This window comes from Oncorhynchus tshawytscha, linkage group LG28 (genome assembly GCF_018296145.1).
Source record: "Oncorhynchus tshawytscha isolate Ot180627B linkage group LG28, Otsh_v2.0, whole genome shotgun sequence".
NCBI lineage: Eukaryota > Metazoa > Chordata > Actinopteri > Salmoniformes > Salmonidae > Oncorhynchus > Oncorhynchus tshawytscha.
In genome coordinates this window covers 42,009,541-42,036,721 of record NC_056456.1, presented here as the reverse complement: position 1 = coordinate 42,036,721, position 27,181 = coordinate 42,009,541, and the positions used below count along the sequence as shown (strand labels likewise).

At 46.3% G+C, this 27,181-nt stretch overlaps 1 protein-coding gene across 4 annotated transcripts in view; it reads left to right on the top strand.

The window, feature by feature from the left end:
• The window catches only part of rnf2 (ring finger protein 2), a 50,620-nt gene that overhangs the window by 20,772 nt on the left and 2,667 nt on the right, over positions 1–27,181 (top strand). For 3 of the 4 annotated variants that reach the window (XM_042308114.1, XM_042308113.1, XM_042308116.1), the window contains 4 exons: positions 14,763–14,978; positions 15,242–15,341; positions 17,271–17,449; positions 19,544–19,733. In XM_042308114.1, coding sequence (XP_042164048.1) covers positions 14,763–14,978; positions 15,242–15,341; positions 17,271–17,449; positions 19,544–19,733 — 685 coding nt within the window. The remainder of the gene's footprint in view (positions 1–14,762; positions 14,979–15,241; positions 15,342–17,270; positions 17,450–19,543; positions 19,734–27,181) is intronic. The other variant, XM_042308115.1, reaches the window with a different exon arrangement.

The window sequence follows — 27,181 nt, the reverse complement described above, 5'->3', positions numbered from 1 at the left end:
ACACCACCACCACATGCTACTGTTGACACCACCACCACATGCTACTGTTGACACACACCACCACCACATGCTACTGTTGACACACACACCACCACATGCTACTGTTGACACACCACCACCACATGCTACTGTTGACACACCACCACCACCACATGCTACTGTTGACACAACACACCACCACCACATGCTACTGTTGACACACACCACCACCACATGCTACTGTTGACACAACACCACCACCACCACATGCTACTGTTGACACACCACCACATGCTACTGTTGACACACCACCACCACATGCTACTGTTGACACACACCACCACCACATGCTACTGTTGACACACCACCACCACATGCTACTGTTGACACAACACCACCACATGCTACTGTTGACACAACACCATCACCACCACATGCTACTGTTGACACACCACCACCACCACATGCTACTGTTGACACAACACCACCACCACCACATGCTACTGTTGACACAACACCACCACCACCACATGCTACTGTTGACACACACCACCACCACATGCTACTGTTGACACACACCACACCACCACCACATGCTACTGTTGACACACACCACCACCACCACATGCTACTGTTGACACACCACCACCACCACATGCTACTGTTGACACACACACCACCACATGCTACTGTTGACACAACACCACCACATGCTACACCACATGCTACTGTTGACACACACACCACCACATGCTACACACACCACCACCACATGCTACTGTTGACACAACACCACCACCACATGCTACTGTTGACACAACACCACCACCACCACATGCTACTGTTGACACACCACCACATGCTACTGTTGACACCACCACCACATGCTACTGTTGACACAACACCACCACCAACACATGCTACTGTTGACACAACACCATCACCAACACATGCTACTGTTGACACAACACCACCACCACCACATGCTACTGTTGACACAACACCATCACCACCACATGCTACTGTTGACACACACACCACCACCACATGCTACTGTTGACACACACACCACCACCACATGCTACTGTTGACACCACCACCACATGCTACTGTTGACAACACCACCACATGCTACTGTTGACACCACCACCACATGCTACTGTTGACACACACCACCACATGCTACTGTTGACACCACCACCACATGCTACTGTTGACACGACACCACCACCAACACATGCTACTGTTGACACAACACCATCACCAACACATGCTACTGTTGACACAACACCATCACCAACACATGCTACTGTTGACACAACACCATCACCAACACATCCTACTGTTGACACAACACCACCAACACATGCTACTGTTGACACAACACCACCACAACCACCACATGCTACTGTTGACACAACACCACCACATGCTACTGTTGACACCACCACCACATGCTACTGTTGACACACCACCCCTACCACCACATGCTACTGTTGACACACACACCACCACATGCTACTGTTGACACCACCACCACATGCTACTGTTGACACACACCACCACCACATGCTACTGTTGACACACCACCACCACCACATGCTACTGTTGACACCACCACCACCACATGCTACTGTTGACACACCACCACCACCACATGCTACTGTTGACACAACACACCACCACCACATGCTACTGTTGACACACCACCACCACCACATGCTACTGTTGACACACACCACCACCACCACATGCTACTGTTGACACACCACCACCACATGCTACTGTTGACACAACACCACCACATGCTACTGTTGACACAACACCACCACATGCTACTGTTGACACCACCACCACATGCTACTGTTGACAACACCACCGCATGCTACTGTTGACAACACCACCACATGCTACTGTTGACACAACACCACCACATGCTACTGTTGACACAACACCACCACCGCCACATGCTACTTTTGACACCACTGCCACATGCTACTGTTGACACACACACCACCACATGCTACTGTTGACACAACACCACCACCACATGCTACTGTTGACACCACCACCACCACATGCTACTGTTGACACACACACCACCACATGCTACTGTTGACACAACACCACCACCACATGCTACTGTTGACACACACCACCACCACATGCTACTGTTGACACAACACCACCACCACCACATGCTACTGTTGACACACACACCACCACCACATGCTACTGTTGACACACACCACCACCACCACATGCTACTGTTGACACACCACCACCACCACATGCTACTGTTGACACACCACCACCACCACATGCTACTGTTGACACAACACCACCACCACCACATGCTACTGTTGACACAACACCACCACCACCACATGCTACTGTTGACACACACCACCACCACATGCTACTGTTGACACACCACCACATGCTACTGTTGACACAACACCACCACCACATGCTACTGTTGACACAACACACCACCACATGCTACTGTTGACACACACACCACCACCACATGCTACTGTTGACACACACACCACCACCACATGCTACTGTTGACACACCACCACCACATGCTACTGTTGACACACCACCACCACCACATGCTACTGTTGACACACACACCACCACCACATGCTACTGTTGACACAACACACCACCACCACATGCTACTGTTGACACACACCACCACCACCACATGCTACTGTTGACACACACCACCACACCACCACATGCTACTGTTGACACACACCACCACCACATGCTACTGTTGACACACCACACACTGTTGACACACCACACACATGCTACTGTTGACACACCACCACCACATGCTACTGTTGACACACACCACCACCACCACATGCTACTGTTGACACACACCACCACCACATGCTACTGTTGACACACACACCACCACCACATGCTACTGTTGACACACAACACCACCACCACATGCTACTGTTGACACAACACCACCACCACATGCTACTGTTGACACAACACCACCACCACATGCTACTGTTGACACACACACCACCACCACATGCTACTGTTGACACACACCACCACCACATGCTACTGTTGACACACACACCACCACCACATGCTACTGTTGACACACACACCACCACCACATGCTACTGTTGACACACCACCACACACTACCACCACATGCTACTGTTGACACAACACCACCACCACATGCTACTGTTGACACACACCACCACCACATGCTACTGTTGACACACCACCACCACATGCTACTGTTGACACAACACCACCACCACATGCTACTGTTGACACACACACCACCATGCTACTGTTGACACACCACCACCACCACATGCTACTGTTGACACACACCACCACATGCTACTGTTGACACACCACCACCACATGCTACTGTTGACACCACCACCACATGCTACTGTTGACACACACCACCACCACATGCTACTGTTGACACACCACCACCACATGCTACTGTTGACACCACCACCACATGCTACTGTTGACACACACCACCACCACATGCTACTGTTGACACACCACACCACATGCTACTGTTGACACCACCACCACATGCTACTGTTGACACAACACCACCACCACATGCTACTGTTGACACACAACACCACCACCACATGCTACTGTTGACACAACACACCACCACCACATGCTACTGTTGACACAACACCGCCACATGCTACTGTTGACACAACACCGCCACATGCTACTGTTGACACAACACCATCACCAACACATCCTACTGTTGACACACCACCACCAACACATGCTACTGTTGACACAACACCACCACCACCACATGCTACTGTTGACACAACACCACCACAACCACCACATGCTACTGTTGACACAACACCACCACATGCTACTGTTGACACAACACCACCACATGCTACTGTTGACACCACCACCACATGCTACTGTTGACACAACACCACCACATGCTACTGTTGACAACACCACCACATGCTACTGTTGACACAACACCACCACCACATGCTACTGTTGACACAACACCACCACCACATGCTACTGTTGACACACACACCACCACATGCTACTGTTGACACACCACCACCACATGCTACTGTTGACACCACCACCACCACATGCTACTGTTGACACACACCACCACCACATGCTACTGTTGACACAACACCACCACCACATGCTACTGTTGACACAACACCACCACATGCTACACAACACCACCACATGCTACTGTTGACACAACACCACCACCACATGCTACTGTTGACACAACACCACCACCACATGCTACTGTTGACACAACACCACCACATGCTACTGTTGACACACCACCACCACATGCTACCACACACCACCACCACATGCTACTGTTGACACAACACCACCACCACATGCTACTGTTGACACAACACACACACCACCACCACCACATGCTACTGTTGACACAACACCACCACCACATGCTACTGTTGACACACACACCACCACATGCTACTGTTGACACACCACCACCACCACATGCTACTGTTGACACAACACCACCACCACCACATGCTACTGTTGACACAACACCACCACCACATGCTACTGTTGACACAACACCACCACCACATGCTACTGTTGACACACCACCACCACCACATGCTACTGTTGACACAACACCACCACCACATGCTACTGTTGACACACCACCACCACCACATGCTACTGTTGACACCACCACACATGCTACACCACCACCACATGCTACTGTTGACACACACCACCACCACATGCTACTGTTGACACACACACCACCACCACACATGCTACTGTTGACACACCACCACCACCACATGCTACTGTTGACACACACCACCACCACCACATGCTACTGTTGACACACACCACCACCACATGCTACTGTTGACACACACCACCACCACCACATGCTACTGTTGACACACCACCACCACCACCACATGCTACTGTTGACACACACACCACCACCACATGCTACTGCTGACACAACACCACCACCACATGCTACTGTTGACACACACCACCACCACATGCTACTGTTGACACAACACCACCACCACATGCTACTGTTGACACACCACCACCACCACATGCTACTGTTGACACAACACCACCACCACATGCTACTGTTGACACACCACCACCACCACATGCTACTGTTGACACACACACCACCACCACATGCTACTGTTGACACACCACCACCACCACATGCTACTGTTGACACAACACCACCACCATGCTACTGTTGACACACACCACCACCACATGCTACTGTTGACACACCACCACCACCACATGCTACTGTTGACACACCACCACCACCACCACATGCTACTGTTGACACACCACCACCACCACATGCTACTGTTGACACACACCACCACCACCACATGCTACTGTTGACACACCACCACCACCACATGCTACTGTTGACACACCACCACCACCACATGCTACTGTTGACACACCACCACCACCACATGCTACTGTTGACACACACCACCACCACATGCTACTGTTGACACACCACCACCACCACATGCTACTGTTGACACCACCACCACATGCTACTGTTGACACACCACCACCACCACATGCTACTGTTGACACACCACCACCACCACATGCTACTGTTGACACAACCACCACCACCACATGCTACTGTTGACACAACACCACCACCACATGCTACTGTTGACACACACCACCACCACATGCTACTGTTGACACACACCACCACCACATGCTACTGTTGACACAACACCACCACCACATGCTACTGTTGACACACCACCACCTACCACATGCTACTGTTGACACACTACACACCACCACCACATGCTACTGTTGACACAACACCACCACCACATGCTACTGTTGACACAACACCACCACCACATGCTACTGTTGACACAACACCACCACCACATGCTACTGTTGACACACACCACCACCACATGCTACTGTTGACACATGCTACTGTTGACACCACCACCACATGCTACTGTTGACACACCACACCACCACCACCACATGCTACTGTTGACACAACACCACCACCACATGCTACTGTTGACACAACACCACCACCACATGCTACTGTTGACACACCACCACCACCACCACATGCTACTGTTGACACACCACCACCACATGCTACTGTTGACACAACACCACCACCACATGCTACTGTTGACACACACCACCACCACCACATGCTACTGTTGACACAACACCACCACCACATGCTACTGTTGACACAACACCACCACCACATGCTACTGTTGACACAACACCACCACACATGCTACTGTTGACACACACCACCACCACATGCTACTGTTGACACAACACCACCACCACATGCTACTGTTGACACACACACCACCACCACATGCTACTGTTGACACACCACCACCATGCTACTGTTGACACAACACCACCACCACATGCTACTGTTGACACAACACACCACCACCACATGCTACTGTTGACACACACCACCACCACATGCTACTGTTGACACAACACCACCACCACCACATGCTACTGTTGACACACCACCACCACCACATGCTACTGTTGACACAACACCACCACCACATGCTACTGTTGACACACCACCACCACCACATGCTACTGTTGACACAACACACCACCACATGCTACTGTTGACACCACACCACCACATGCTACTGTTGACACACCACCACATGCTACTGTTGACACACACCACCACCACATGCTACTGTTGACACACCACCACCACCACATGCTACTGTTGACACACACCACCACATGCTACTGTTGACACAACACCCACATGCTACTGTTGACACAACACCACCACCACCACATGCTACTGTTGACACACCACCACCACCACATGCTACACACCACCACCACATGCTACTGTTGACACACACCACCACCACATGCTACTGTGACACAACACCACCACCACATGCTACTGTTGACACCACCACCACATGCTACTGTTGACACAACACCACCACCACATGCTACTGTTGACACAACACCACCACCACCACATGCTACTGTTGACACAACACCACCACCACCACATGCTACTGTTGACACAACACCACCACCACCACATGCTACTGTTGACACACCACCACCACCACATGCTACTGTTGACACACCACCACCACCACCACATGCTACTGTTGACACACACCACCACCACCACCACATGCTACTGTTGACACAACACCACCACCACATGCTACTGTTGACACACACCACCACCACATGCTACTGTTGACACCACCACCACATGCTACTGTTGACACCACCACACACATGCTACTGTTGACACACCACCACCACCACATGCTACTGTTGACACAACACCACCACCACATGCTACTGTTGACACCACCACCACATGCTACTGTTGACACCACCACCACATGCTACTGTTGACACACATGCCACCACCACATGCTACTGTTGACACCACACCACCACATGCTACTGTTGACACAACACCACCACCACATGCTACTGTTGACACAACACCACCACCACATGCTACTGTTGACACAACACCACCACCACATGCTACTGTTGACACAACACCACCACATGCTACTGTTGACACACCACCACCACATGCTACTGTTGACACAACACCACCACCACATGCTACTGTTGACACAGCAACACCACCACCACCACATGCTACTGTTGACACAACAACACCACCACCACATGCTACTGTTGACACACCACCACCACTACCACCACATGCTACTGTTGACACAACACCACCACCACATGCTACTGTTTACACAACAACACCACCACCACATGCTACTGTTGACACACACCACCACCACATGCTACTGTTGACACACCACCACATGCTACTGTTGACACAACACACCACCACCACATGCTACTGTTGACACACACCACCACCACATGCTACTGTTGACACACACCACCACCACATGCTACTGTTGACACACACACCACCACCACATGCTACTGTTGACACACCACCACCACATGCTACTGTTGACACACACCACCACCACATGCTACTGTTGACACAACACCACCACCACATGCTACTGTTGACACACACACCACACCACCACATGCTACTGTTGACACACACCACCACATGCTACTGTTGACACACCACCACCACCACATGCTACTGTTGACACACACCACCACCACATGCTACTGTTGACACACACCACCACCACATGCTACTGTTGACACAACACCACCACCACCACATGCTACTGTTGACACACCACCACCACCACATGCTACTGTTGACACAACACCACCACCACATGCTACTGTTGACACACACCACCACCACCACATGCTACTGTTGACACAACACCACCACCACCACATGCTACTGTTGACACACACCACCACCACATGCTACTGTTGACACACAACACCACCACCACATGCTACTGTTGACACACACCACCACCACCACATGCTACTGTTGACACAACACCACCACCACATGCTACTGTTGACACACACCACCACCACCACATGCTACTGTTGACACACCACCACCACCACATGCTACTGTTGACACAACACCACCACCACATGCTACTGTTGACACACACCACCACCACATGCTACTGTTGACACACCACCACCACATGCTACTGTTGACACACACCACCACCACCACATGCTACTGTTGACACACACCACCACCACATGCTACTGTTGACACACACCACCACCACATGCTACTGTTGACACACCACCACCACCACATGCTACTGTTGACACACCACCACCACCACATGCTACTGTTGACACACCACCACCACATGCTACTGTTGACACACACCACCACACCACATGCTACTGTTGACACACCACCACCACCACATGCTACTGTTGACACAACACCACCACCACATGCTACTGTTGACACACCACCACCACCACCACATGCTACTGTTGACACACCACCACCACATGCTACTGTTGACACACACACCACCACCACATGCTACTGTTGACACAACACCACCACCACATGCTACTGTTGACACACCACCACCACACACACCACCACCACCACATGCTACTGTTGACACACCACCACCACCACATGCTACTGTTGACACACACCACCACCACATGCTACTGTTGACACACACCACCACCACCACATGCTACTGTTGACACACACACCACCACCACATGCTACTGTTGACACACACCACCACCACATGCTACTGTTGACACAACACCACCACCACATGCTACTGTTGACACAACAACACCACCACCACATGCTACTGTTGACACCACCACACTACTGTTGACACAACACCACCACCACATGCTACTGTTGACACCACCACACCACCACCACATGCTACTGTTGACACACACCACCACCACCACATGCTACTGTTGACACACACCACCACCACCACATGCTACTGTTGACACACACCACCACCACATGCTACTGTTGACACACCACCACCACCACATGCTACTGTTGACACACCACCACCACCACATGCTACTGTTGACACACACCACCACCACATGCTACTGTTGACACACCACCACCACATGCTACTGTTGACACAACACCACCACCACATGCTACTGTTGACACAACACCACCACCACCACATGCTACTGTTGACACACACCACCACCACCACATGCTACTGTTGACACACACACACCACCACCACATGCTACTGTTGACACAACACCACCACCACATGCTACTGTTGACACACCACCACCACATGCTACTGTTGACACAACACCACCACCACATGCTACTGTTGACACACACCACCACCACCACATGCTACTGTTGACACAACACCACCACCACATGCTACTGTTGACACAACACCACCACCACATGCTACTGTTGACACACACACCACCACCACATGCTACTGTTGACACAACACCACCACCACCACATGCTACTGTTGACACAACACCACCACCACATGCTACTGTTGACACAACACCACCACCACATGCTACTGTTGACACACACCACCACATGCTACTGTTGACACACACCACCACCACCACATGCTACTGTTGACACCACACCACCACATGCTACTGTTGACACAACACCACCACCACATGCTACTGTTGACACACCACCACCACATGCTACTGTTGACACACACCACCACATGCTACTGTTGACACACACACCACCACATGCTACTGTTGACACAACACCACCACCACCACATGCTACTGTTGACACACACCACCACCACATGCTACTGTTGACACACACCACCACCACCACATGCTACTGTTGACACCACCACCACATGCTACCACAACACCACCACATGCTACTGTTGACACACACCACCACCACATGCTACTGTTGACACAACACCACCACCACCACATGCTACTGTTGACACACACCCACCACCACATGCTACTGTTGACACACCACCACCACCACATGCTACTGTTGACACAACACACCACCACCACATGCTACTGTTGACACAACACCACCACCACATGCTACTGTTGACACACACCACCACCACATGCTACTGTTGACACAACACACCACCACCACATGCTACTGTTGACACAACACCACCACCACATGCTACTGTTGACACCACCACCACATGCTACTGTTGACACCACCACCACCACATGCTACTGTTGACACACACCACCACCACATGCTACTGTTGACACACACACCACCACCACATGCTACTGTTGACACACCACCACCACCACATGCTACTGTTGACACAACACACCACCACCACATGCTACTGTTGACACACACCACCACCACATGCTACTGTTGACACACACACCACCACCACATGCTACTGTTGACACACACCACCACCACATGCTACTGTTGACACACCACCACATGCTACTGTTGACACACACACCACCACATGCTACTGTTGACACACACCACCACCACATGCTACTGTTGACACACACCACCACCACATGCTACTGTTGACACACCACCACCACCACATGCTACTGTTGACACAACACCACACCACCACATGCTACTGTTGACACAACACCACCACCACATGCTACTGTTGACACAACACCACCACCACATGCTACTGTTGACACAACACCACCACCACATGCTACTGTTGACACACCACCACCACCACATGCTACTGTTGACACAACACCACCACCACATGCTACTGTTGACACACCACCACCACCACATGCTACTGTTGACACACCACCACCACCACATGCTACTGTTGACACACACACCACCACCACATGCTACTGTTGACACACACCACCACATGCTACTGTTGACACAACACCACCACATGCTACTGTTGACACAACACCACCACCACATGCTACTGTTGACACAACACCACCACCACATGCTACTGTTGACACACCACCACCACCACATGCTACTGTTGACACACACACACCACCACATGCTACTGACACACCACCACCACCACCACCACCACATGCTACTGTTGACACACACCACCACCACATGCTACTGTTGACACACACCACCACCACCACATGCTACTGTTGACACACCACCACCACCACATGCTACTGTTGACACACCACCACCACCACCACATGCTACTGTTGACACACACCACCACCACCACATGCTACTGTTGACACACCACCACCACCACATGCTACTGTTGACACACCACCACCACCACCACATGCTACTGTTGACACACACCACCACCACCACATGCTACTGTTGACACACCACCACCACCACCACATGCTACTGTTGACACACACACCACCACCACATGCTACTGTTGACACACACCACCACCACATGCTACTGTTGACACAACACCACCACCACATGCTACTGTTGACACACACCACACACCACCACATGCTACTGTTGACACACCACACCACCACCACATGCTACTGTTGACACACACCACCACCACCACATGCTACTGTTGACACAACACCACCACCACATGCTACTGTTGACACAACACCACCACCACATGCTACTGTTGACACAACACCACCACCACATGCTACTGTTGACACACCACCACCACATGCTACTGTTGACACCACCACCACATGCTACTGTTGACACCACCACCACATGCTACTGTTGACACACAACACACCACCACCACATGCTACTGTTGACACACCACCACCACCACATGCTACTGTTGACACACACACCACCACCACATGCTACTGTTGACACACCACCACCACCACATGCTACTGTTGACACACCACACCACCACCACATGCTACTGTTGACACAACACCACCACCACATGCTACTGTTGACACCACCACCACCACCACATGCTACTGTTGACACACACCACCACCACCACATGCTACTGTTGACACACACCACCACCACCACATGCTACTGTTGACACACACACCACCACCACCACATGCTACCACACCACCACCACCACATGCTACTGTTGACACACCACCACCACCACATGCTACTGTTGACACACACACCACCACATGCTACTGTTGACACACCACACACCACCACCACATGCTACTGTTGACACACACCACCACCACATGCTACTGTTGACACAACACCACCACCACATGCTACTGTTGACACACACACCACCACCACATGCTACTGTTGACACACCACCACCACCACATGCTACTGTTGACACACCACCACCACCACATGCTACTGTTGACACACACCACCACCACCACATGCTACTGTTGACACACACCACCACCACATGCTACTGTTGACACAACACCACCACCACATGCTACTGTTGACACACACCACCACCACATGCTACTGTTGACACACACACCACCACCACATGCTACTGTTGACACAAACACCACCACCACATGCTACTGTTGACACAACACCACCACCACATGCTACTGTTGACACACACACCACCACCACATGCTACTGTTGACACACACACCACCACCACATGCTACTGTTGACACAACACCACCACCACATGCTACTGTTGACACAACACACCACCACCACCACATGCTACTGTTGACACAACACCACCACCACATGCTACTGTTGACACACACCACCACCACCACATGCTACTGTTGACACACACCACCACCACCACATGCTACTGTTGACACAACACCACCACCACATGCTACTGTTGACACCACCACCACATGCTACTGTTGACACACACACCACCACCACATGCTACTGTTGACACAACACCACCACCACATGCTACTGTTGACACACCACCACCACCACCACATGCTACTGTTGACACACCACCACCACCACATGCTACTGTTGACACACACCACCACCACCACATGCTACTGTTGACACACACCACCACCACCACATGCTACTGTTGACACAACACCACCACCACCACATGCTACTGTTGACACACAACCACCACCACCACATGCTACTGTTGACACAACACCACCACCACATGCTACTGTTGACACAACACCACCACCACATGCTACTGTTGACACACCACCACCACCACATGCTACTGTTGACACAACACACCACCACCACATGCTACTGTTGACACACCACCACCACCACATGCTACTGTTGACACACACAACACCACCACCACATGCTACTGTTGACACACCACCACCACCACATGCTACTGTTGACACACCACCACCACCACCACATGCTACTGTTGACACAACACCACCACCACATGCTACTGTTGACACACCACCACCACCACATGCTACTGTTGACACAACACCACCACCACATGCTACTGTTGACACACCACCACCACCACATGCTACTGTTGACACACCACCACCACCACCACATGCTACTGTTGACACACCACCACCACCACATGCTACTGTTGACACACCACCACCACCACATGCTACTGTTGACACACCACCACCACCACATGCTACTGTTGACACAACACCACCACCACCACATGCTACTGTTGACACGACAACACCACCACCACATGCTACTGTTGACACAACACCGCCACATGCTACTGTTGACACAACACCACCACCAACACATGCTACTGTTGACACAACACCATCACCAACACATCCTACTGTTGACACACCACCACCAACACATGCTACTGTTGACACAACACCACCACCACCACATGCTACTGTTGACGCACCACCACCACATGCTACTGTTGACACAACACCACCACCACATGCTACTGTTGACACACACCACCACCACATGCTACTGTTGACACACCACCACCACCACCACATGCTACTGTTGACACACCACCACCACCACCACACCATGCTACTGTTGACACACCACCACCACCACATGCTACTGTTGACACACCACCACCACCACATGCTACTGTTGACACAACACCACCACCACATGCTACTGTTGACACACCACCACATGCTACACCACCACATGCTACTGTTGACACACCAACACCACCACATGCTACTGTTGACACAACACCACCACCACCACCACATGCTACTGTTGACTATCCCAGTTGTGGTGTATTGCAGTTGTCTATGTCTACTAACCATATCAAATGTCATGATCAACTGCTGATCACTTTCGTGACACAGGACATCGTTACTCCAGGTGAAGTTCTAACCTCTGTCTGTGTGTTCGTTCTACCCAGCAACAAGGAATGCCCTACTTGCAGAAAGAAGCTGGTGTCTAAGCGATCCCTGCGGCCGGACCCTAACTTTGATGCCCTCATCAGTAAGATCTACCCCAGCAGAGATGAGTACGAGGCCCACCAGGAGAGGGTTCTGGCCCGCATCTCCAAACACAACAACCAGCAGGCCCTGTCCCACAGCATCGAGGAGGGCCTCAAGATACAAGCCAAGAACAGGTACTGTACTCTGACTTCTGACCTTTAACTCCTGACCCCTTACCCTTAAACCACAGCATCGAGGAGGGCCTTGCGATACAGCCCGTGACTGTACTGCTAATCTCATTTGAATAACATTTTCCCATTTAGGTGTCTTCTCACAAAGGTCAGAACAACTTACCCTATGATTTAAAACATGTTTCTAGAACTATGGTCAAATTGAATGTTACTTTATAAAATGGAATTTAAATCTGACCTCCTCCCACCACTGGGTGTCACTGCAGGCTGCAGCGAGGGAAGAAGCACCAGCTGGAAAACGGCAGCGGGGCGGAGGACAATGGTGACTCCTCCCACTGCAGCAATGCCTCCGTCCACTCCAACCAGGTATGAGCACTCCTTCATTCCTTCATCTGCCCCTGAACAAGGCAGTTAACCCACTGTTTCCCAGTAGGCCATCATTGTAAATAAGAATTTGTTCTTTAACTGACGTGCCTAGTTAAATAAAGGTTAAATGAAATAAAAAATAAATTCCCATTTAGTGTTGCAGAATGCCAGTAACGTCCCCAGAATTCCCAGGTTTATCAGAAATCCCGGTTGTAAAATTCCTGGTATCAGGAAAAAGCAGGCAATCCGGATTCCTCCAACCAGGATTTATTGAAAACCTGACTGGATTTGTACAATCATATTCCCATGTCTATCAAATACCCAAACAGTGAAGCTGAGTTGTGTTAGCAGGCCACTGACAGAATGTGTAAGGGTAGGATGTATTATGTATGTGTCTGTATGAGACGTGTACAATGTCTATGGGCAGCGTGCAGGGTAATAGTAATGTATTGTGTATATGGGATGGGTAATAGTAATGTATTGTGTATATGGGATGGGTAATAGTAATGTATTGTATATACGGGATGGGTAATGTGCAGGGTAATAGTAATGTATTGTGTATATGGGATGGGTAAATGTGCAGGGTAATAGTAATGTATTGTGTATATGGGATGGGTAATAGTAATGTATTGTGTATATGGGATGGGTAATGTGCAGGGTATTACTAATGTATTGTGTATATGGGATGGGTAATGTGCAGGGTATTACTAATGTATTGTGTATATGGGATGGGTAATGTGCAGGGTAATAGTAATGTATTGTGTATATGGGATGGGTAATGTGCAGGGTATTAGTAATGCATTGTGTATATGGGATGGGTATTAGTAATGTATTGCGTATATGGGATGGGTAATGTGCAGGGTAATAGTAATGTATTGTGTATATGGGATGGGTAATGTGCAGGGTAATAGTAATGTATTGTGTATATGGGATGGGTAATGTGCAGGGTATTAGTAATGCATTGTGTATATGGGATGGGTATTAGTAATGTATTGCGTATATGGGATGGGTAATGTGCAGGGTAATAGTAATGTGTTGTTTATATGGGGTGGGTAATAGTAATGTATTGTGTATATGGGATGGGTAATGTGCAGGGTATTAGTAATGTATTGTGTATATGGGTTGGGTAATGTGCAGGGTATTAGTAATGTATTGTGTATATGGGGATGTGCAGGGTAATAGTAATGTATTGTGTATATGGGATGGGTAATGTGCAGGGTATTAGTAATGTATTGTGTATATGGGATGGGTAATGTGCAGGGTATTGGTAATGTATTGTGTATATGGGATGGGTAATGTGCAGGGTAATAGTAATGCATTGTGTATATGGGATGGGTAATGTGCAGGGTAATAGTAATGTATTGTGTATATGGGATGGGTAATGTGCAGGGTAATAGTAATGTATTGTGTATATGGGATGGGTAATTGTAATGTATTGTGTATATGGGATGGGTAATAGTAATGTATTGTGTATATGGGATGGGTAATGTGCAGGGTAATAGTAATGTATTGTGTATATGGGATGGGTATTAGTAATGTATTATGTATATGGGATGGGTAATGTGCAGGGTATTAGTAATGTATTGTGTATATGGGATGGGTAATGTGCAGGGTATTAGTAATGTATTATGTATATGGGATGGGTAATGTGCAGGTTATTAGTAATGTATTGTGTATATGTTGCGTGTTATATACTTTTAATTTTCCATTTCAAATCTCTTCCTTTGTGAAGCGGGGGGGTATAGATGTTTTGTTGTAACGTGGGGCTGTAAATGTATACAAATGGCCATTTCGTTGAGTAAATGACACCAGGAATATAACAGCAGGATATCCAGTCAGTGTGTCTTTCCTCGTTAAAGCATCTCAACATTTTATGCCCTGGGCTGTGTTCAGCACCCCCCCCAATTAAAATAATCTTATCAATCAAAGCAGGAGGCGGGGCCGAGCATCAAGCGTACCAAGACGTCAGATGACTCTGGTCTGGACATGGACAACGCTACAGAGAACGGAGGGGGAGGAGAGGTGGCCATGGACGGAGCCAGCGAGATAGAACTGGTGTTCTGTCCTCATCCTACGCTCATGGACAAGGAGGACACCGTGCAGACCAGGTGGGTCTCTGAGGCTGAGTGGGATACAGGATAGGTGGTTTGTTCCAGGTGCAGAATCTGCGTTATGTACATTTTTGCGCGACCGAAAGTCTCAATGAAAGCAAGTCTTGAGAAGCGGTAGATGTGTTCTATGTGCTCTATTTCTATGCTTCCTGTTAAATTGTGTATTTTGTCTGTTATTTTCGATTTTGTACACCAGCTTCAAACTGCTGAAAATGCAATATTTTAGTTTATGGAAAAAATATTTCACAGCAGTTTAGATGCTACAAACTGAAATGAGATGAACTATTAGAATTTTTAGCAACCAATTATTGGCAGAGCGATTTCTGCTTCGTGCACCTTTACATATTTAGAATGACTGAAGTAGTGTTGGATTTCTAATCTGCGTAGGCCTGGGTCTTCTAATCTGCGCAGGCCTGGGTCTTCTAATCTGCGCAGGCCTGGGTCTTCTAATCTGCGCAGGCCTGGGTCTTCTAATCTGCGCAGGCCTGGGTCTTCTAATCTGCGCAGGCCTGGGTCTTCTAATCTGCGCAGGCCTGGGTCTTCTAATCTGCGCAGGCCTGGGTCTTCTAATCTGCGCAGGCCTGGGTCTTCTAATCTGCGCAGGCCTGGGTCTTCTAATCTGCGCAGGCCTGGGTCAGGCCTAATCTGCGCAGGCCTGGGTCTTCTAATCTGCGCAGGCCTGGGTCTTCTACTCTGCGCAGGCCTGGGTCTTCTAATCTGCGCAGGCCTGGGTCTTCTAATCTGCGCAGGCCTGGGTCTTATAATCTGCGTCTTCTAATCTGCGCAGGCCTGGGTCTTCTAATCTGCGCAGGCCTGGGTCTTCTAATCTGCGCCGTCTTCTAATCTGCGCAGGCCTGGGTCTTCTAATCTGCGCAGGCCTGGGTCTTCTAATCTGCGCAGGCCTGGGTCTTCTAATCTGCAGGCCAGGCCTGGGTCTTCTAATCTGCGCAGGTCTTCTAATCTGCGCAGGCCTGGGTCTTCTAATCTGCGCAGGCCTGGGTCTTCTAATCTGCGCAGGCCTGGGTCTTCTAATCTGCGCAGGCCTGGGTCTTCTAATCTGCGCAGGCCGTCTTCTAATCTCGCAGGCCTGGGTCTTCTAATCTGCGCAGGCCTGGGTCTTCTAATCTGCGCAGGCCTGGGTCTTCTAATCTGCGCAGGCCTGGGTCTTCTAATCTGCGCAGGCCTGGGTCTTCTAATCTGCGCAGGCCTGGGTCTTCTAATCTGCGCAGGCCTGGGTCTTCTAATCTGCGCAGGCCTGGGTCTTCTAATCTGCGCAGGCCTGGGTCTTCTAATCTGCGCAGGCCTGGGTCTTCTAATCTGCGCAGGCCTGGGTCTTCTAATCTGCGCAGGCCTGGGTCTTCTAATCTGCGCAGGCCTGGGTCTTCTAATCTGCAGGCCGTCTTCTAATCTGCGCAGGCCTGGGTCTTCTAATCTGCGCAGGCCTGCGCAGGCCTGGGTCTTCTAATCTGCGCAGGCCTGGGTCTTCTAATCTGCGCAGGCCTGGGTCTTCTAATCTGCGCAGGCCTGGGTCTTCTAATCTGCGCAGGCCTGGGTCTTCTAATCTGCGCAGGCCTGGGTCTTCTAATCTGCGCAGGCCTGGGTCTTCTAATCTGCGCAGGCCTGGGTCTTCTAATCTGCGCAGGCCTGGGTCTTCTAATCTGCGCAGGCCTGGGTCTTCTAATCTGCGCAGGCCTGGGTCTTCTAATCTGCGCAGGCCTGGGTCTTCTAATCTGCGCAGGCCTGGGTCTTCTAATCTGCGCAGGCCTGGGTCTTCTAATCTGCGCAGGCCTGGGTCTTCTAATCTGCGCAGGCCTGGGTCTTCTAATCTGCGCAGGCCTGGGTCTTCTAATCTGCGCAGGCCTGGGTCTTCTAATCTGCGCAGGCCTGGGTCTTCTAATCTGCGCAGGCCTGGGTCTTCTAATCTGCGCAGGCCTGGGTCTTCTAATCTGCGCAGGCCTGGGTCTCGAAGTTTCGATAGTGAAAGTGTGTATGTGTGTGTATTTCTTTCTAGGCCTCAGGTAATGTGTTGTGCTATTCTGTTAGTGCCCAGGTTCATCAAGAAGTCTGCTAATGCAACTCTGTGTGTGGTAGTGTTGAGTTTGTTCCCAGGTACATCAAGACGTCGGGTAACGCCACAGTGGACCACCTGTCTAAGTACCTGGCTGTGCGTCTGGCTCTGGAGGAACTGAGGAAGAACGGAGAGGCCAGCCCTGTCAATGTAGACGCTGCCTCAGAGAAACAATACACCATTTATATCCCTACAGCCAACGGCCAGTTCACGGTAATGATACAATATACTACTACAATACACCATTTATATCCCTACAACCAACGGCCAGTTCACGGTAATAATACAATATACTACTACAAATACTACTACAATACACCATTTATATCCCTACATCCAACTGCCAGTTCCTGGTAATAATACAATATACTACTACAAATACTACTACAATACACCATTTATATCCCTACAGCCAACGGCCAGTTCACGGTAATAATACAATATACGACTACAAATACTACTACAATACACCATTTATATCCCTACAGCCAACGGCCAGTTCACGGTAATAATACAATATATTACTACAATACAACATTTATATCCCTACAGCCAACGGCCAGTTCACGGTAATAATACAATATACTACTACAATACACCATTTATATCCCTACAGCCAACTGCCAGTTCCTGGTAATAATACAATATACTACTACAATACACCATTTATATCCCTACAGCCAACGGCCAGTTCACGGTAATAATACAATATACGACTACAAATACTACTACAATACACCATTTATATCCCTACAGCCAACGGCCAGTTCACGGTAATAATACAATATATTACTACAATACACCATTCATATCCCTACAGCCGACGGCCAGTTCCTGGTAATGATACAATATACTACTACAATACACCATTTATAACGCTACAGCCAACGGCCAGTTCACGGTAATAATACAATATACTACTACAAATACTACTACAATACACCATTTATATCCCTACAGCCAACGGCCAGTTCACGGTAATAATACAATATATTACTACAAATACTACTACAATACACCATTTATATCCCTACAGCCAACGGCCAGTTCACGGTAATAATACAATATATATACAAATACTACAATACACCATTTATATCCCTACAGCCAACGGCCAGTTCCTGGTAATAATACAACAATATACTACTACAATACACCATTTATATCCCTACAGCCAACGGCCAGTTCACGGTAATAATACAATATACTACTACAAATACTACTACAATACACCATTTATATCCCTACAGCCAACGGCCAGTTCCTGGTAATACAATACAATATACTACTACAATACACCATTTATATCCCTACAGCCAACGGCCAGTTCACGGTAATAATACAATATACTACTACAAATACTACTACAATACACCATTTATATCCCTACAGCCAACGGCCAGTTCACGGTAATAATACAATATACTACTACAATACACCATTTATATCCCTACAGCCAACGGCCAGTTCACGGTAATAATACAATATACTACTACAATACACCATTTATATCCCTACAGCCAACGGCCAGTTCACGGTAATAATACAATATACTACTACAAATACTACTACAATACACCATTTATATCCCTACAGCCAACGGCCAGTTCACGGTAATAATACAATATATTACTACAAATACTACTACAATACACCATTTATATCCCTACAGCCAACGGCCAGTTCACGGTAATAATACAATATACTACTACAAATACTACTACAATACACCATTTATATCCCTACAGCCAACGGCCAGTTCACGGTAATAATACAATATACTACTACAAATACTACTACAATACACCATTTATATCCCTACAGCCAACGGCCAGTTCACGGTAATAATACAATATATTACTACAAATACTACTACAATACACCATTTATATCCCTACAGCCAACGGCCAGTTCACGGTAATAATACAATATATTACTACAAATACTACTACAATACACCATTTATATCCCTACAGCCAACGGCCAGTTCACAGTAATAATACAATATACGACTACAAATACTACTACAATACACCATTTATATCCCTACAGCCAACGGCCAGTTCACGGTAATAATAGAATATATGACTACAAATACTACTACAATACACCATTTATATCCCTACAGCCGACGGCCAGTTCACGGTAATAATACAATATACTACTACAATACACCATTTATATCCCTACAGCCAACGGCCAGTTCACGGTAATAATACAATATACTACTAAAATACACCATTTATATCCCTACAGCCAACGGCCAGTTCACGGTAATAATACAATATACTACTACAAATACTACTACAATACACCATTTATATCCCTACAGCCAACGGCCAGTTCACGGTAATAATACAATATATTACTACAAATACTACTACAATACACCATTTATATCCCTACAGCCAACGGCCAGTTCACGGTAATAATAATACAAATACTACTACAATACACCATTTATATCCCTACAGCCAACGGCCAGTTCACGGTAATAATACAATATATTACTACAAATACTACTACAATACACCATTTATATCCCTACAGCCAACGGCCAGTTCACGGTAATAATACAATATATTACTACAATACACCATACACCATATCCCTACAGCCAACGGCCAGTTCACGGTAATAATACAATATATTACTACAATACACCATTTATATCCCTACAGCCAACGGCCAGTTCCTGGTAATAATACAATATATTACTACAAATACTACTACAATACACCATTTATATCCCTACAGCCAACGGCCAGTTCCTGGTAATAATACAATATACTACTACAATACACCATTTATATCCCTACAGCCAACGGCCAGTTCACGGTAATAATACAATATATTACTACAAATACTACTACAATACACCATTTATATCCCTACAGCCAACGGCCAGTTCACGGTAATAATACAATATATTACTACAAATACTACTACAATACACCATTTATATCCCTACAGCCAACGGCCAGTTCACGGTAATAATACAATATACTACTACAAATACTACTACAATACACCATTTATATCCCTACAGCCAACGGCCAGTTCACGGTAATAATACAATATACTACTACAAATACTACTACAATACACCATTTATATCCCTACAGCCAACGGCCAGTTCACGGTAATAATACAATATACTACTACAAATACTACTACAATACACCATTTATATCCCTACAGCCAACGGCCAGTTCACAGTAATAATACAATATACTACTACAATACACCATTTATATCCCTACAGCCAACGGCCAGTTCACAGTAATAATACAATATACGACTACAAATACTACTACAATACACCATTTATATCCCTACAGCCAACGGCCAGTTCACAGTAATAATACAATATACGACTACAAATACTACTACAATACACCATTTATATCCCTACAGCCAACGGCCAGTTCACGGTAATAATACAATATATTACTACAAATACTACTACAATACACCATTTATATCCCTACAGCCAACGGCCAGTTCACGGTAATAATACAATATACTACTACAAATACTACTACAATACACCATTTATATCCCTACAGCCAACGGCCAGTTCACGGTAATAATACAATATATTATACAAATACTACTACAATACACCATTTATATCCCTACAGCCAACGGCCAGTTCACGGTAATAATACAATATATTATATACTACTACAATACACCATTTATATCCCTACAGCCAACGGCCAGTTACGGTAATAATACAATATATACTACTACAATACACCATTTATATCCCTACAGCCAACGGCCAGTTCACGGTAATAATACAATATATTACTACAAATACTACTACAATACACCATTTATATCCCTACAGCCAACGGCCAGTTCACGGTAATAATACAATATATTACTACAAATACTACTACAATACACCATTTATATCCCTACAGCCAACGGCCAGTTCACGGTAATAATACAATATATACTACAAATACTACTACAATACACCATTTATATCCCTACAGCCAACGGCCAGTTCACGGTAATAATACAATATATTACTACAAATACTACTACAATACACCATTTATATCCCTACAGCCAACGGCCAGTTCACGGTAATAATACATATACTACAAATACTACTACAATACACCATTTATATCCCTACAGCCAACGGCCAGTTCACAGTAATAATACAATATACGACTACAAATACTACTACAATACACCATTTATATCCCTACAGCCAACGGCCAGTTCACGGTAATAATACAATATATTACTACAAATACTACTACAATACACCATTTATATCCCTACAGCCAACGGCCAGTTCACGGTAATAATACAATATACTACTACAAATACTACTACAATACACCATTTATATCCCTACAGCCAACGGCCAGTTCACGGTAATAATACAATATACTACTACAAATACTACTACAATACACCATTTATATCCCTACAGCCAACGGCCAGTTCACGGTAATAATACAATATATTACTACAAATACTACTACAATACACCATTTATATCCCTACAGCCAACGGCCAGTTCACGGTAATAATACAATATATTACTACTACAATACACCATTTATATCCCTACAGCCAACGGCCAGTTCACGGTAATAATACAATATATTACTACAAATACTACTACAATACACCATTTATATCCCTACAGCCAACGGCCAGTTCACGGTAATAATACAATATACTACTACAATACACCATTTATATCCCTACAGCCAACGGCCAGTTCACGGTAATAATACAATATATTACTACAAATACTACTACAATACACCATTTATATCCCTACAGCCAACGGCCAGTTCACGGTAATAATACAATATATTACTACAAATACTACTACAATACACCATTTATATCCCTACAGCCAACGGCCAGTTCACGGTAATAATACAATATACTACTACAATACACCATTTATATCCCTACAGCCAACGGCCAGTTCACGGTAATAATACAATATACTACTACAATACACCATTTATATCCCTACAGCCAACGGCCAGTTCACGGTAATAATACAATATATTACTACAATACACCATTTATATCCCTACAGCCAACGGCCAGTTCCTGGTAATAATACAATATATTACTACAAATACTACTACAATACACCATTTATATCCCTACAGCCAACGGCCAGTTCCTGGTAATAATACAATATACTACTACAATACACCATTTATATCCCTACAGCCAACAGCCAGTTCACGGTAATAATACAATATACTACTACAATACACCATTTATATCCCTACAGCCAACGGCCAGTTCACGGTAATAATACAATATACTACTACAAATACTACTACAATACACCATTTATATCCCTACAGCCAACGGCCAGTTCACGGTAATAATACAATATACTACTACAAATACTACTACAATACACCATTTATATCCCTACAGCCAACGGCCAGTTCACGGTAATAATACAATTACTACAAATACTACTACAATACACCATTTATATCCCTACAGCCAACGGCCAGTTCCTGGTAATAATACAATATAATACTACAAATACTACTACAATACACCATTTATATCCCTACAGCCAACTACAGCCAGTTCAGGTAATAATAATATATACACAAATACTACTACAATACACCATTTATATCCCTACAGCCAACGGCCAGTTCCTGGTAATAATACAATATATTACTACAAATACTACTACAATACACCATTTATATCCCTACAGCCAACGGCCAGTTCACGTAATAATAATACAATATACTACTACAATACACCATTTATATCCCTACAGCCAACGGCCAGTTCACGGTAATAATACAATATACTTCTACAAATACTACTACAATACACCATTTATATCCCTACAGCCGACGGCCAGTTCACGGTAATAATACAATATATTACTACAAATACTACTACAATACACCATTTATATCCCTACAGCCAACGGCCAGTTCACGGTAATAATACAATATACTACTACAAATACTACTACAATACACCATTTATATCCCTACAGCCAACGGCCAGTTCACGGTAATAATACAATATATTACTACAAATACTACTACAATACACCATTTATATCCCTACAGCCAACGGCCAGTTCACGGTAATAATACAATATACTACTACAATACACCATTTATATCCCTACAGCCAACGGCCAGTTCACGGTAATAATACAATATATTACTACAATACACCATTTATATCCCTACAGCCAACGGCCAGTTCACGGTAATAATACAATATATTACTACAATACACCATTTATATCCCTACAGCCAACGGCCAGTTCCTGGTAATAATACAATATATTACTACAAATACTACTACAATACACCATTTATATCCCTACAGCCAACGGCCAGTTCCTGGTAATAATACAATATATTACTACAAATACTACTACAATACACCATTTATATCCCTACAGCCAACGGCCAGTTCACGGTAATAATACAATATACTACTACAATACACCATTTATATCCCTACAGCCAACGGCCAGTTCACGGTAATAATACAATATACTACTACAAATACTACTACAATACACCATTTATATCCCTACAGCCAACGGCCAGTTCACGGTAATAATACAATATATTACTACAAATACTACTACAATACACCATTTATATCCCTACAGCCAACGGCCAGTTCACGGTAATAATACAATATACTACTACAATACACCATTTATATCCCTACAGCCAACGGCCAGTTCACGGTAATAATACAATATACTACTACAAATACTACTACAATACACCATTTATATCCCTACAGCCAACGGCCAGTTCACGGTAATAATACAATATACTACAAACTACAATACACCATTTATATCCCTACAGCCAACGGCCAGTTCACGGTAATAAAATATAACTACAAATACTACTACAATACACCATTTATATCCCTACAGCCAACGGCCAGTTCACGGTAATAATACAATATACTACTACAATACACCATTTATATCCCTACAGCCAACGGCCAGTTCACGGTAATAATACAATATATTACTACAATACACCATTTATATCCCTACAGCCAAATCAAATCAAATCAAATCAAATTTTATTTGTCACATACACATGGTTAGCAGATGTTAATGCGAGTGTAGCGAAATGCTTGTGCTTCTAGTTCCGACAATGCAGTAATAACGAGCAAGTAATCTAACTAACAATTCCAAAAAAAAACTACTGTCTTATACACATTGTAAGGGGATAAAGAATATGTACATAAGGATATATGAATGAGTGATGGTACAGAGCAGCATAGGCAAGATACAGTAGATGATATCGAGTACAGTATATACATATGAGATAAGTATGTAAACCAAGTTGCATAGTTAGTGGCTAGTGATACATGTATTACATAAGGATGCAGTCGATGATATAGAGTACAGTATCAACGTATGCATATGAGATGAACAATGTAGGGTAAGTAACATTATATAAGGTAGCATTGTTTAAAGTGGCTAGTGATATATTTACATCATTTCCCATCGATTCCCATGATTAAAGTGGCTGGAGTAGAGTCAGTGTCATTAACAGTGTGTTGGCAGTAGCCACTCAATGTTAGTGGTGGCTGTTTAACAGTCTGATGGCCTTGAGATAGAAGCTGTTTTTCAG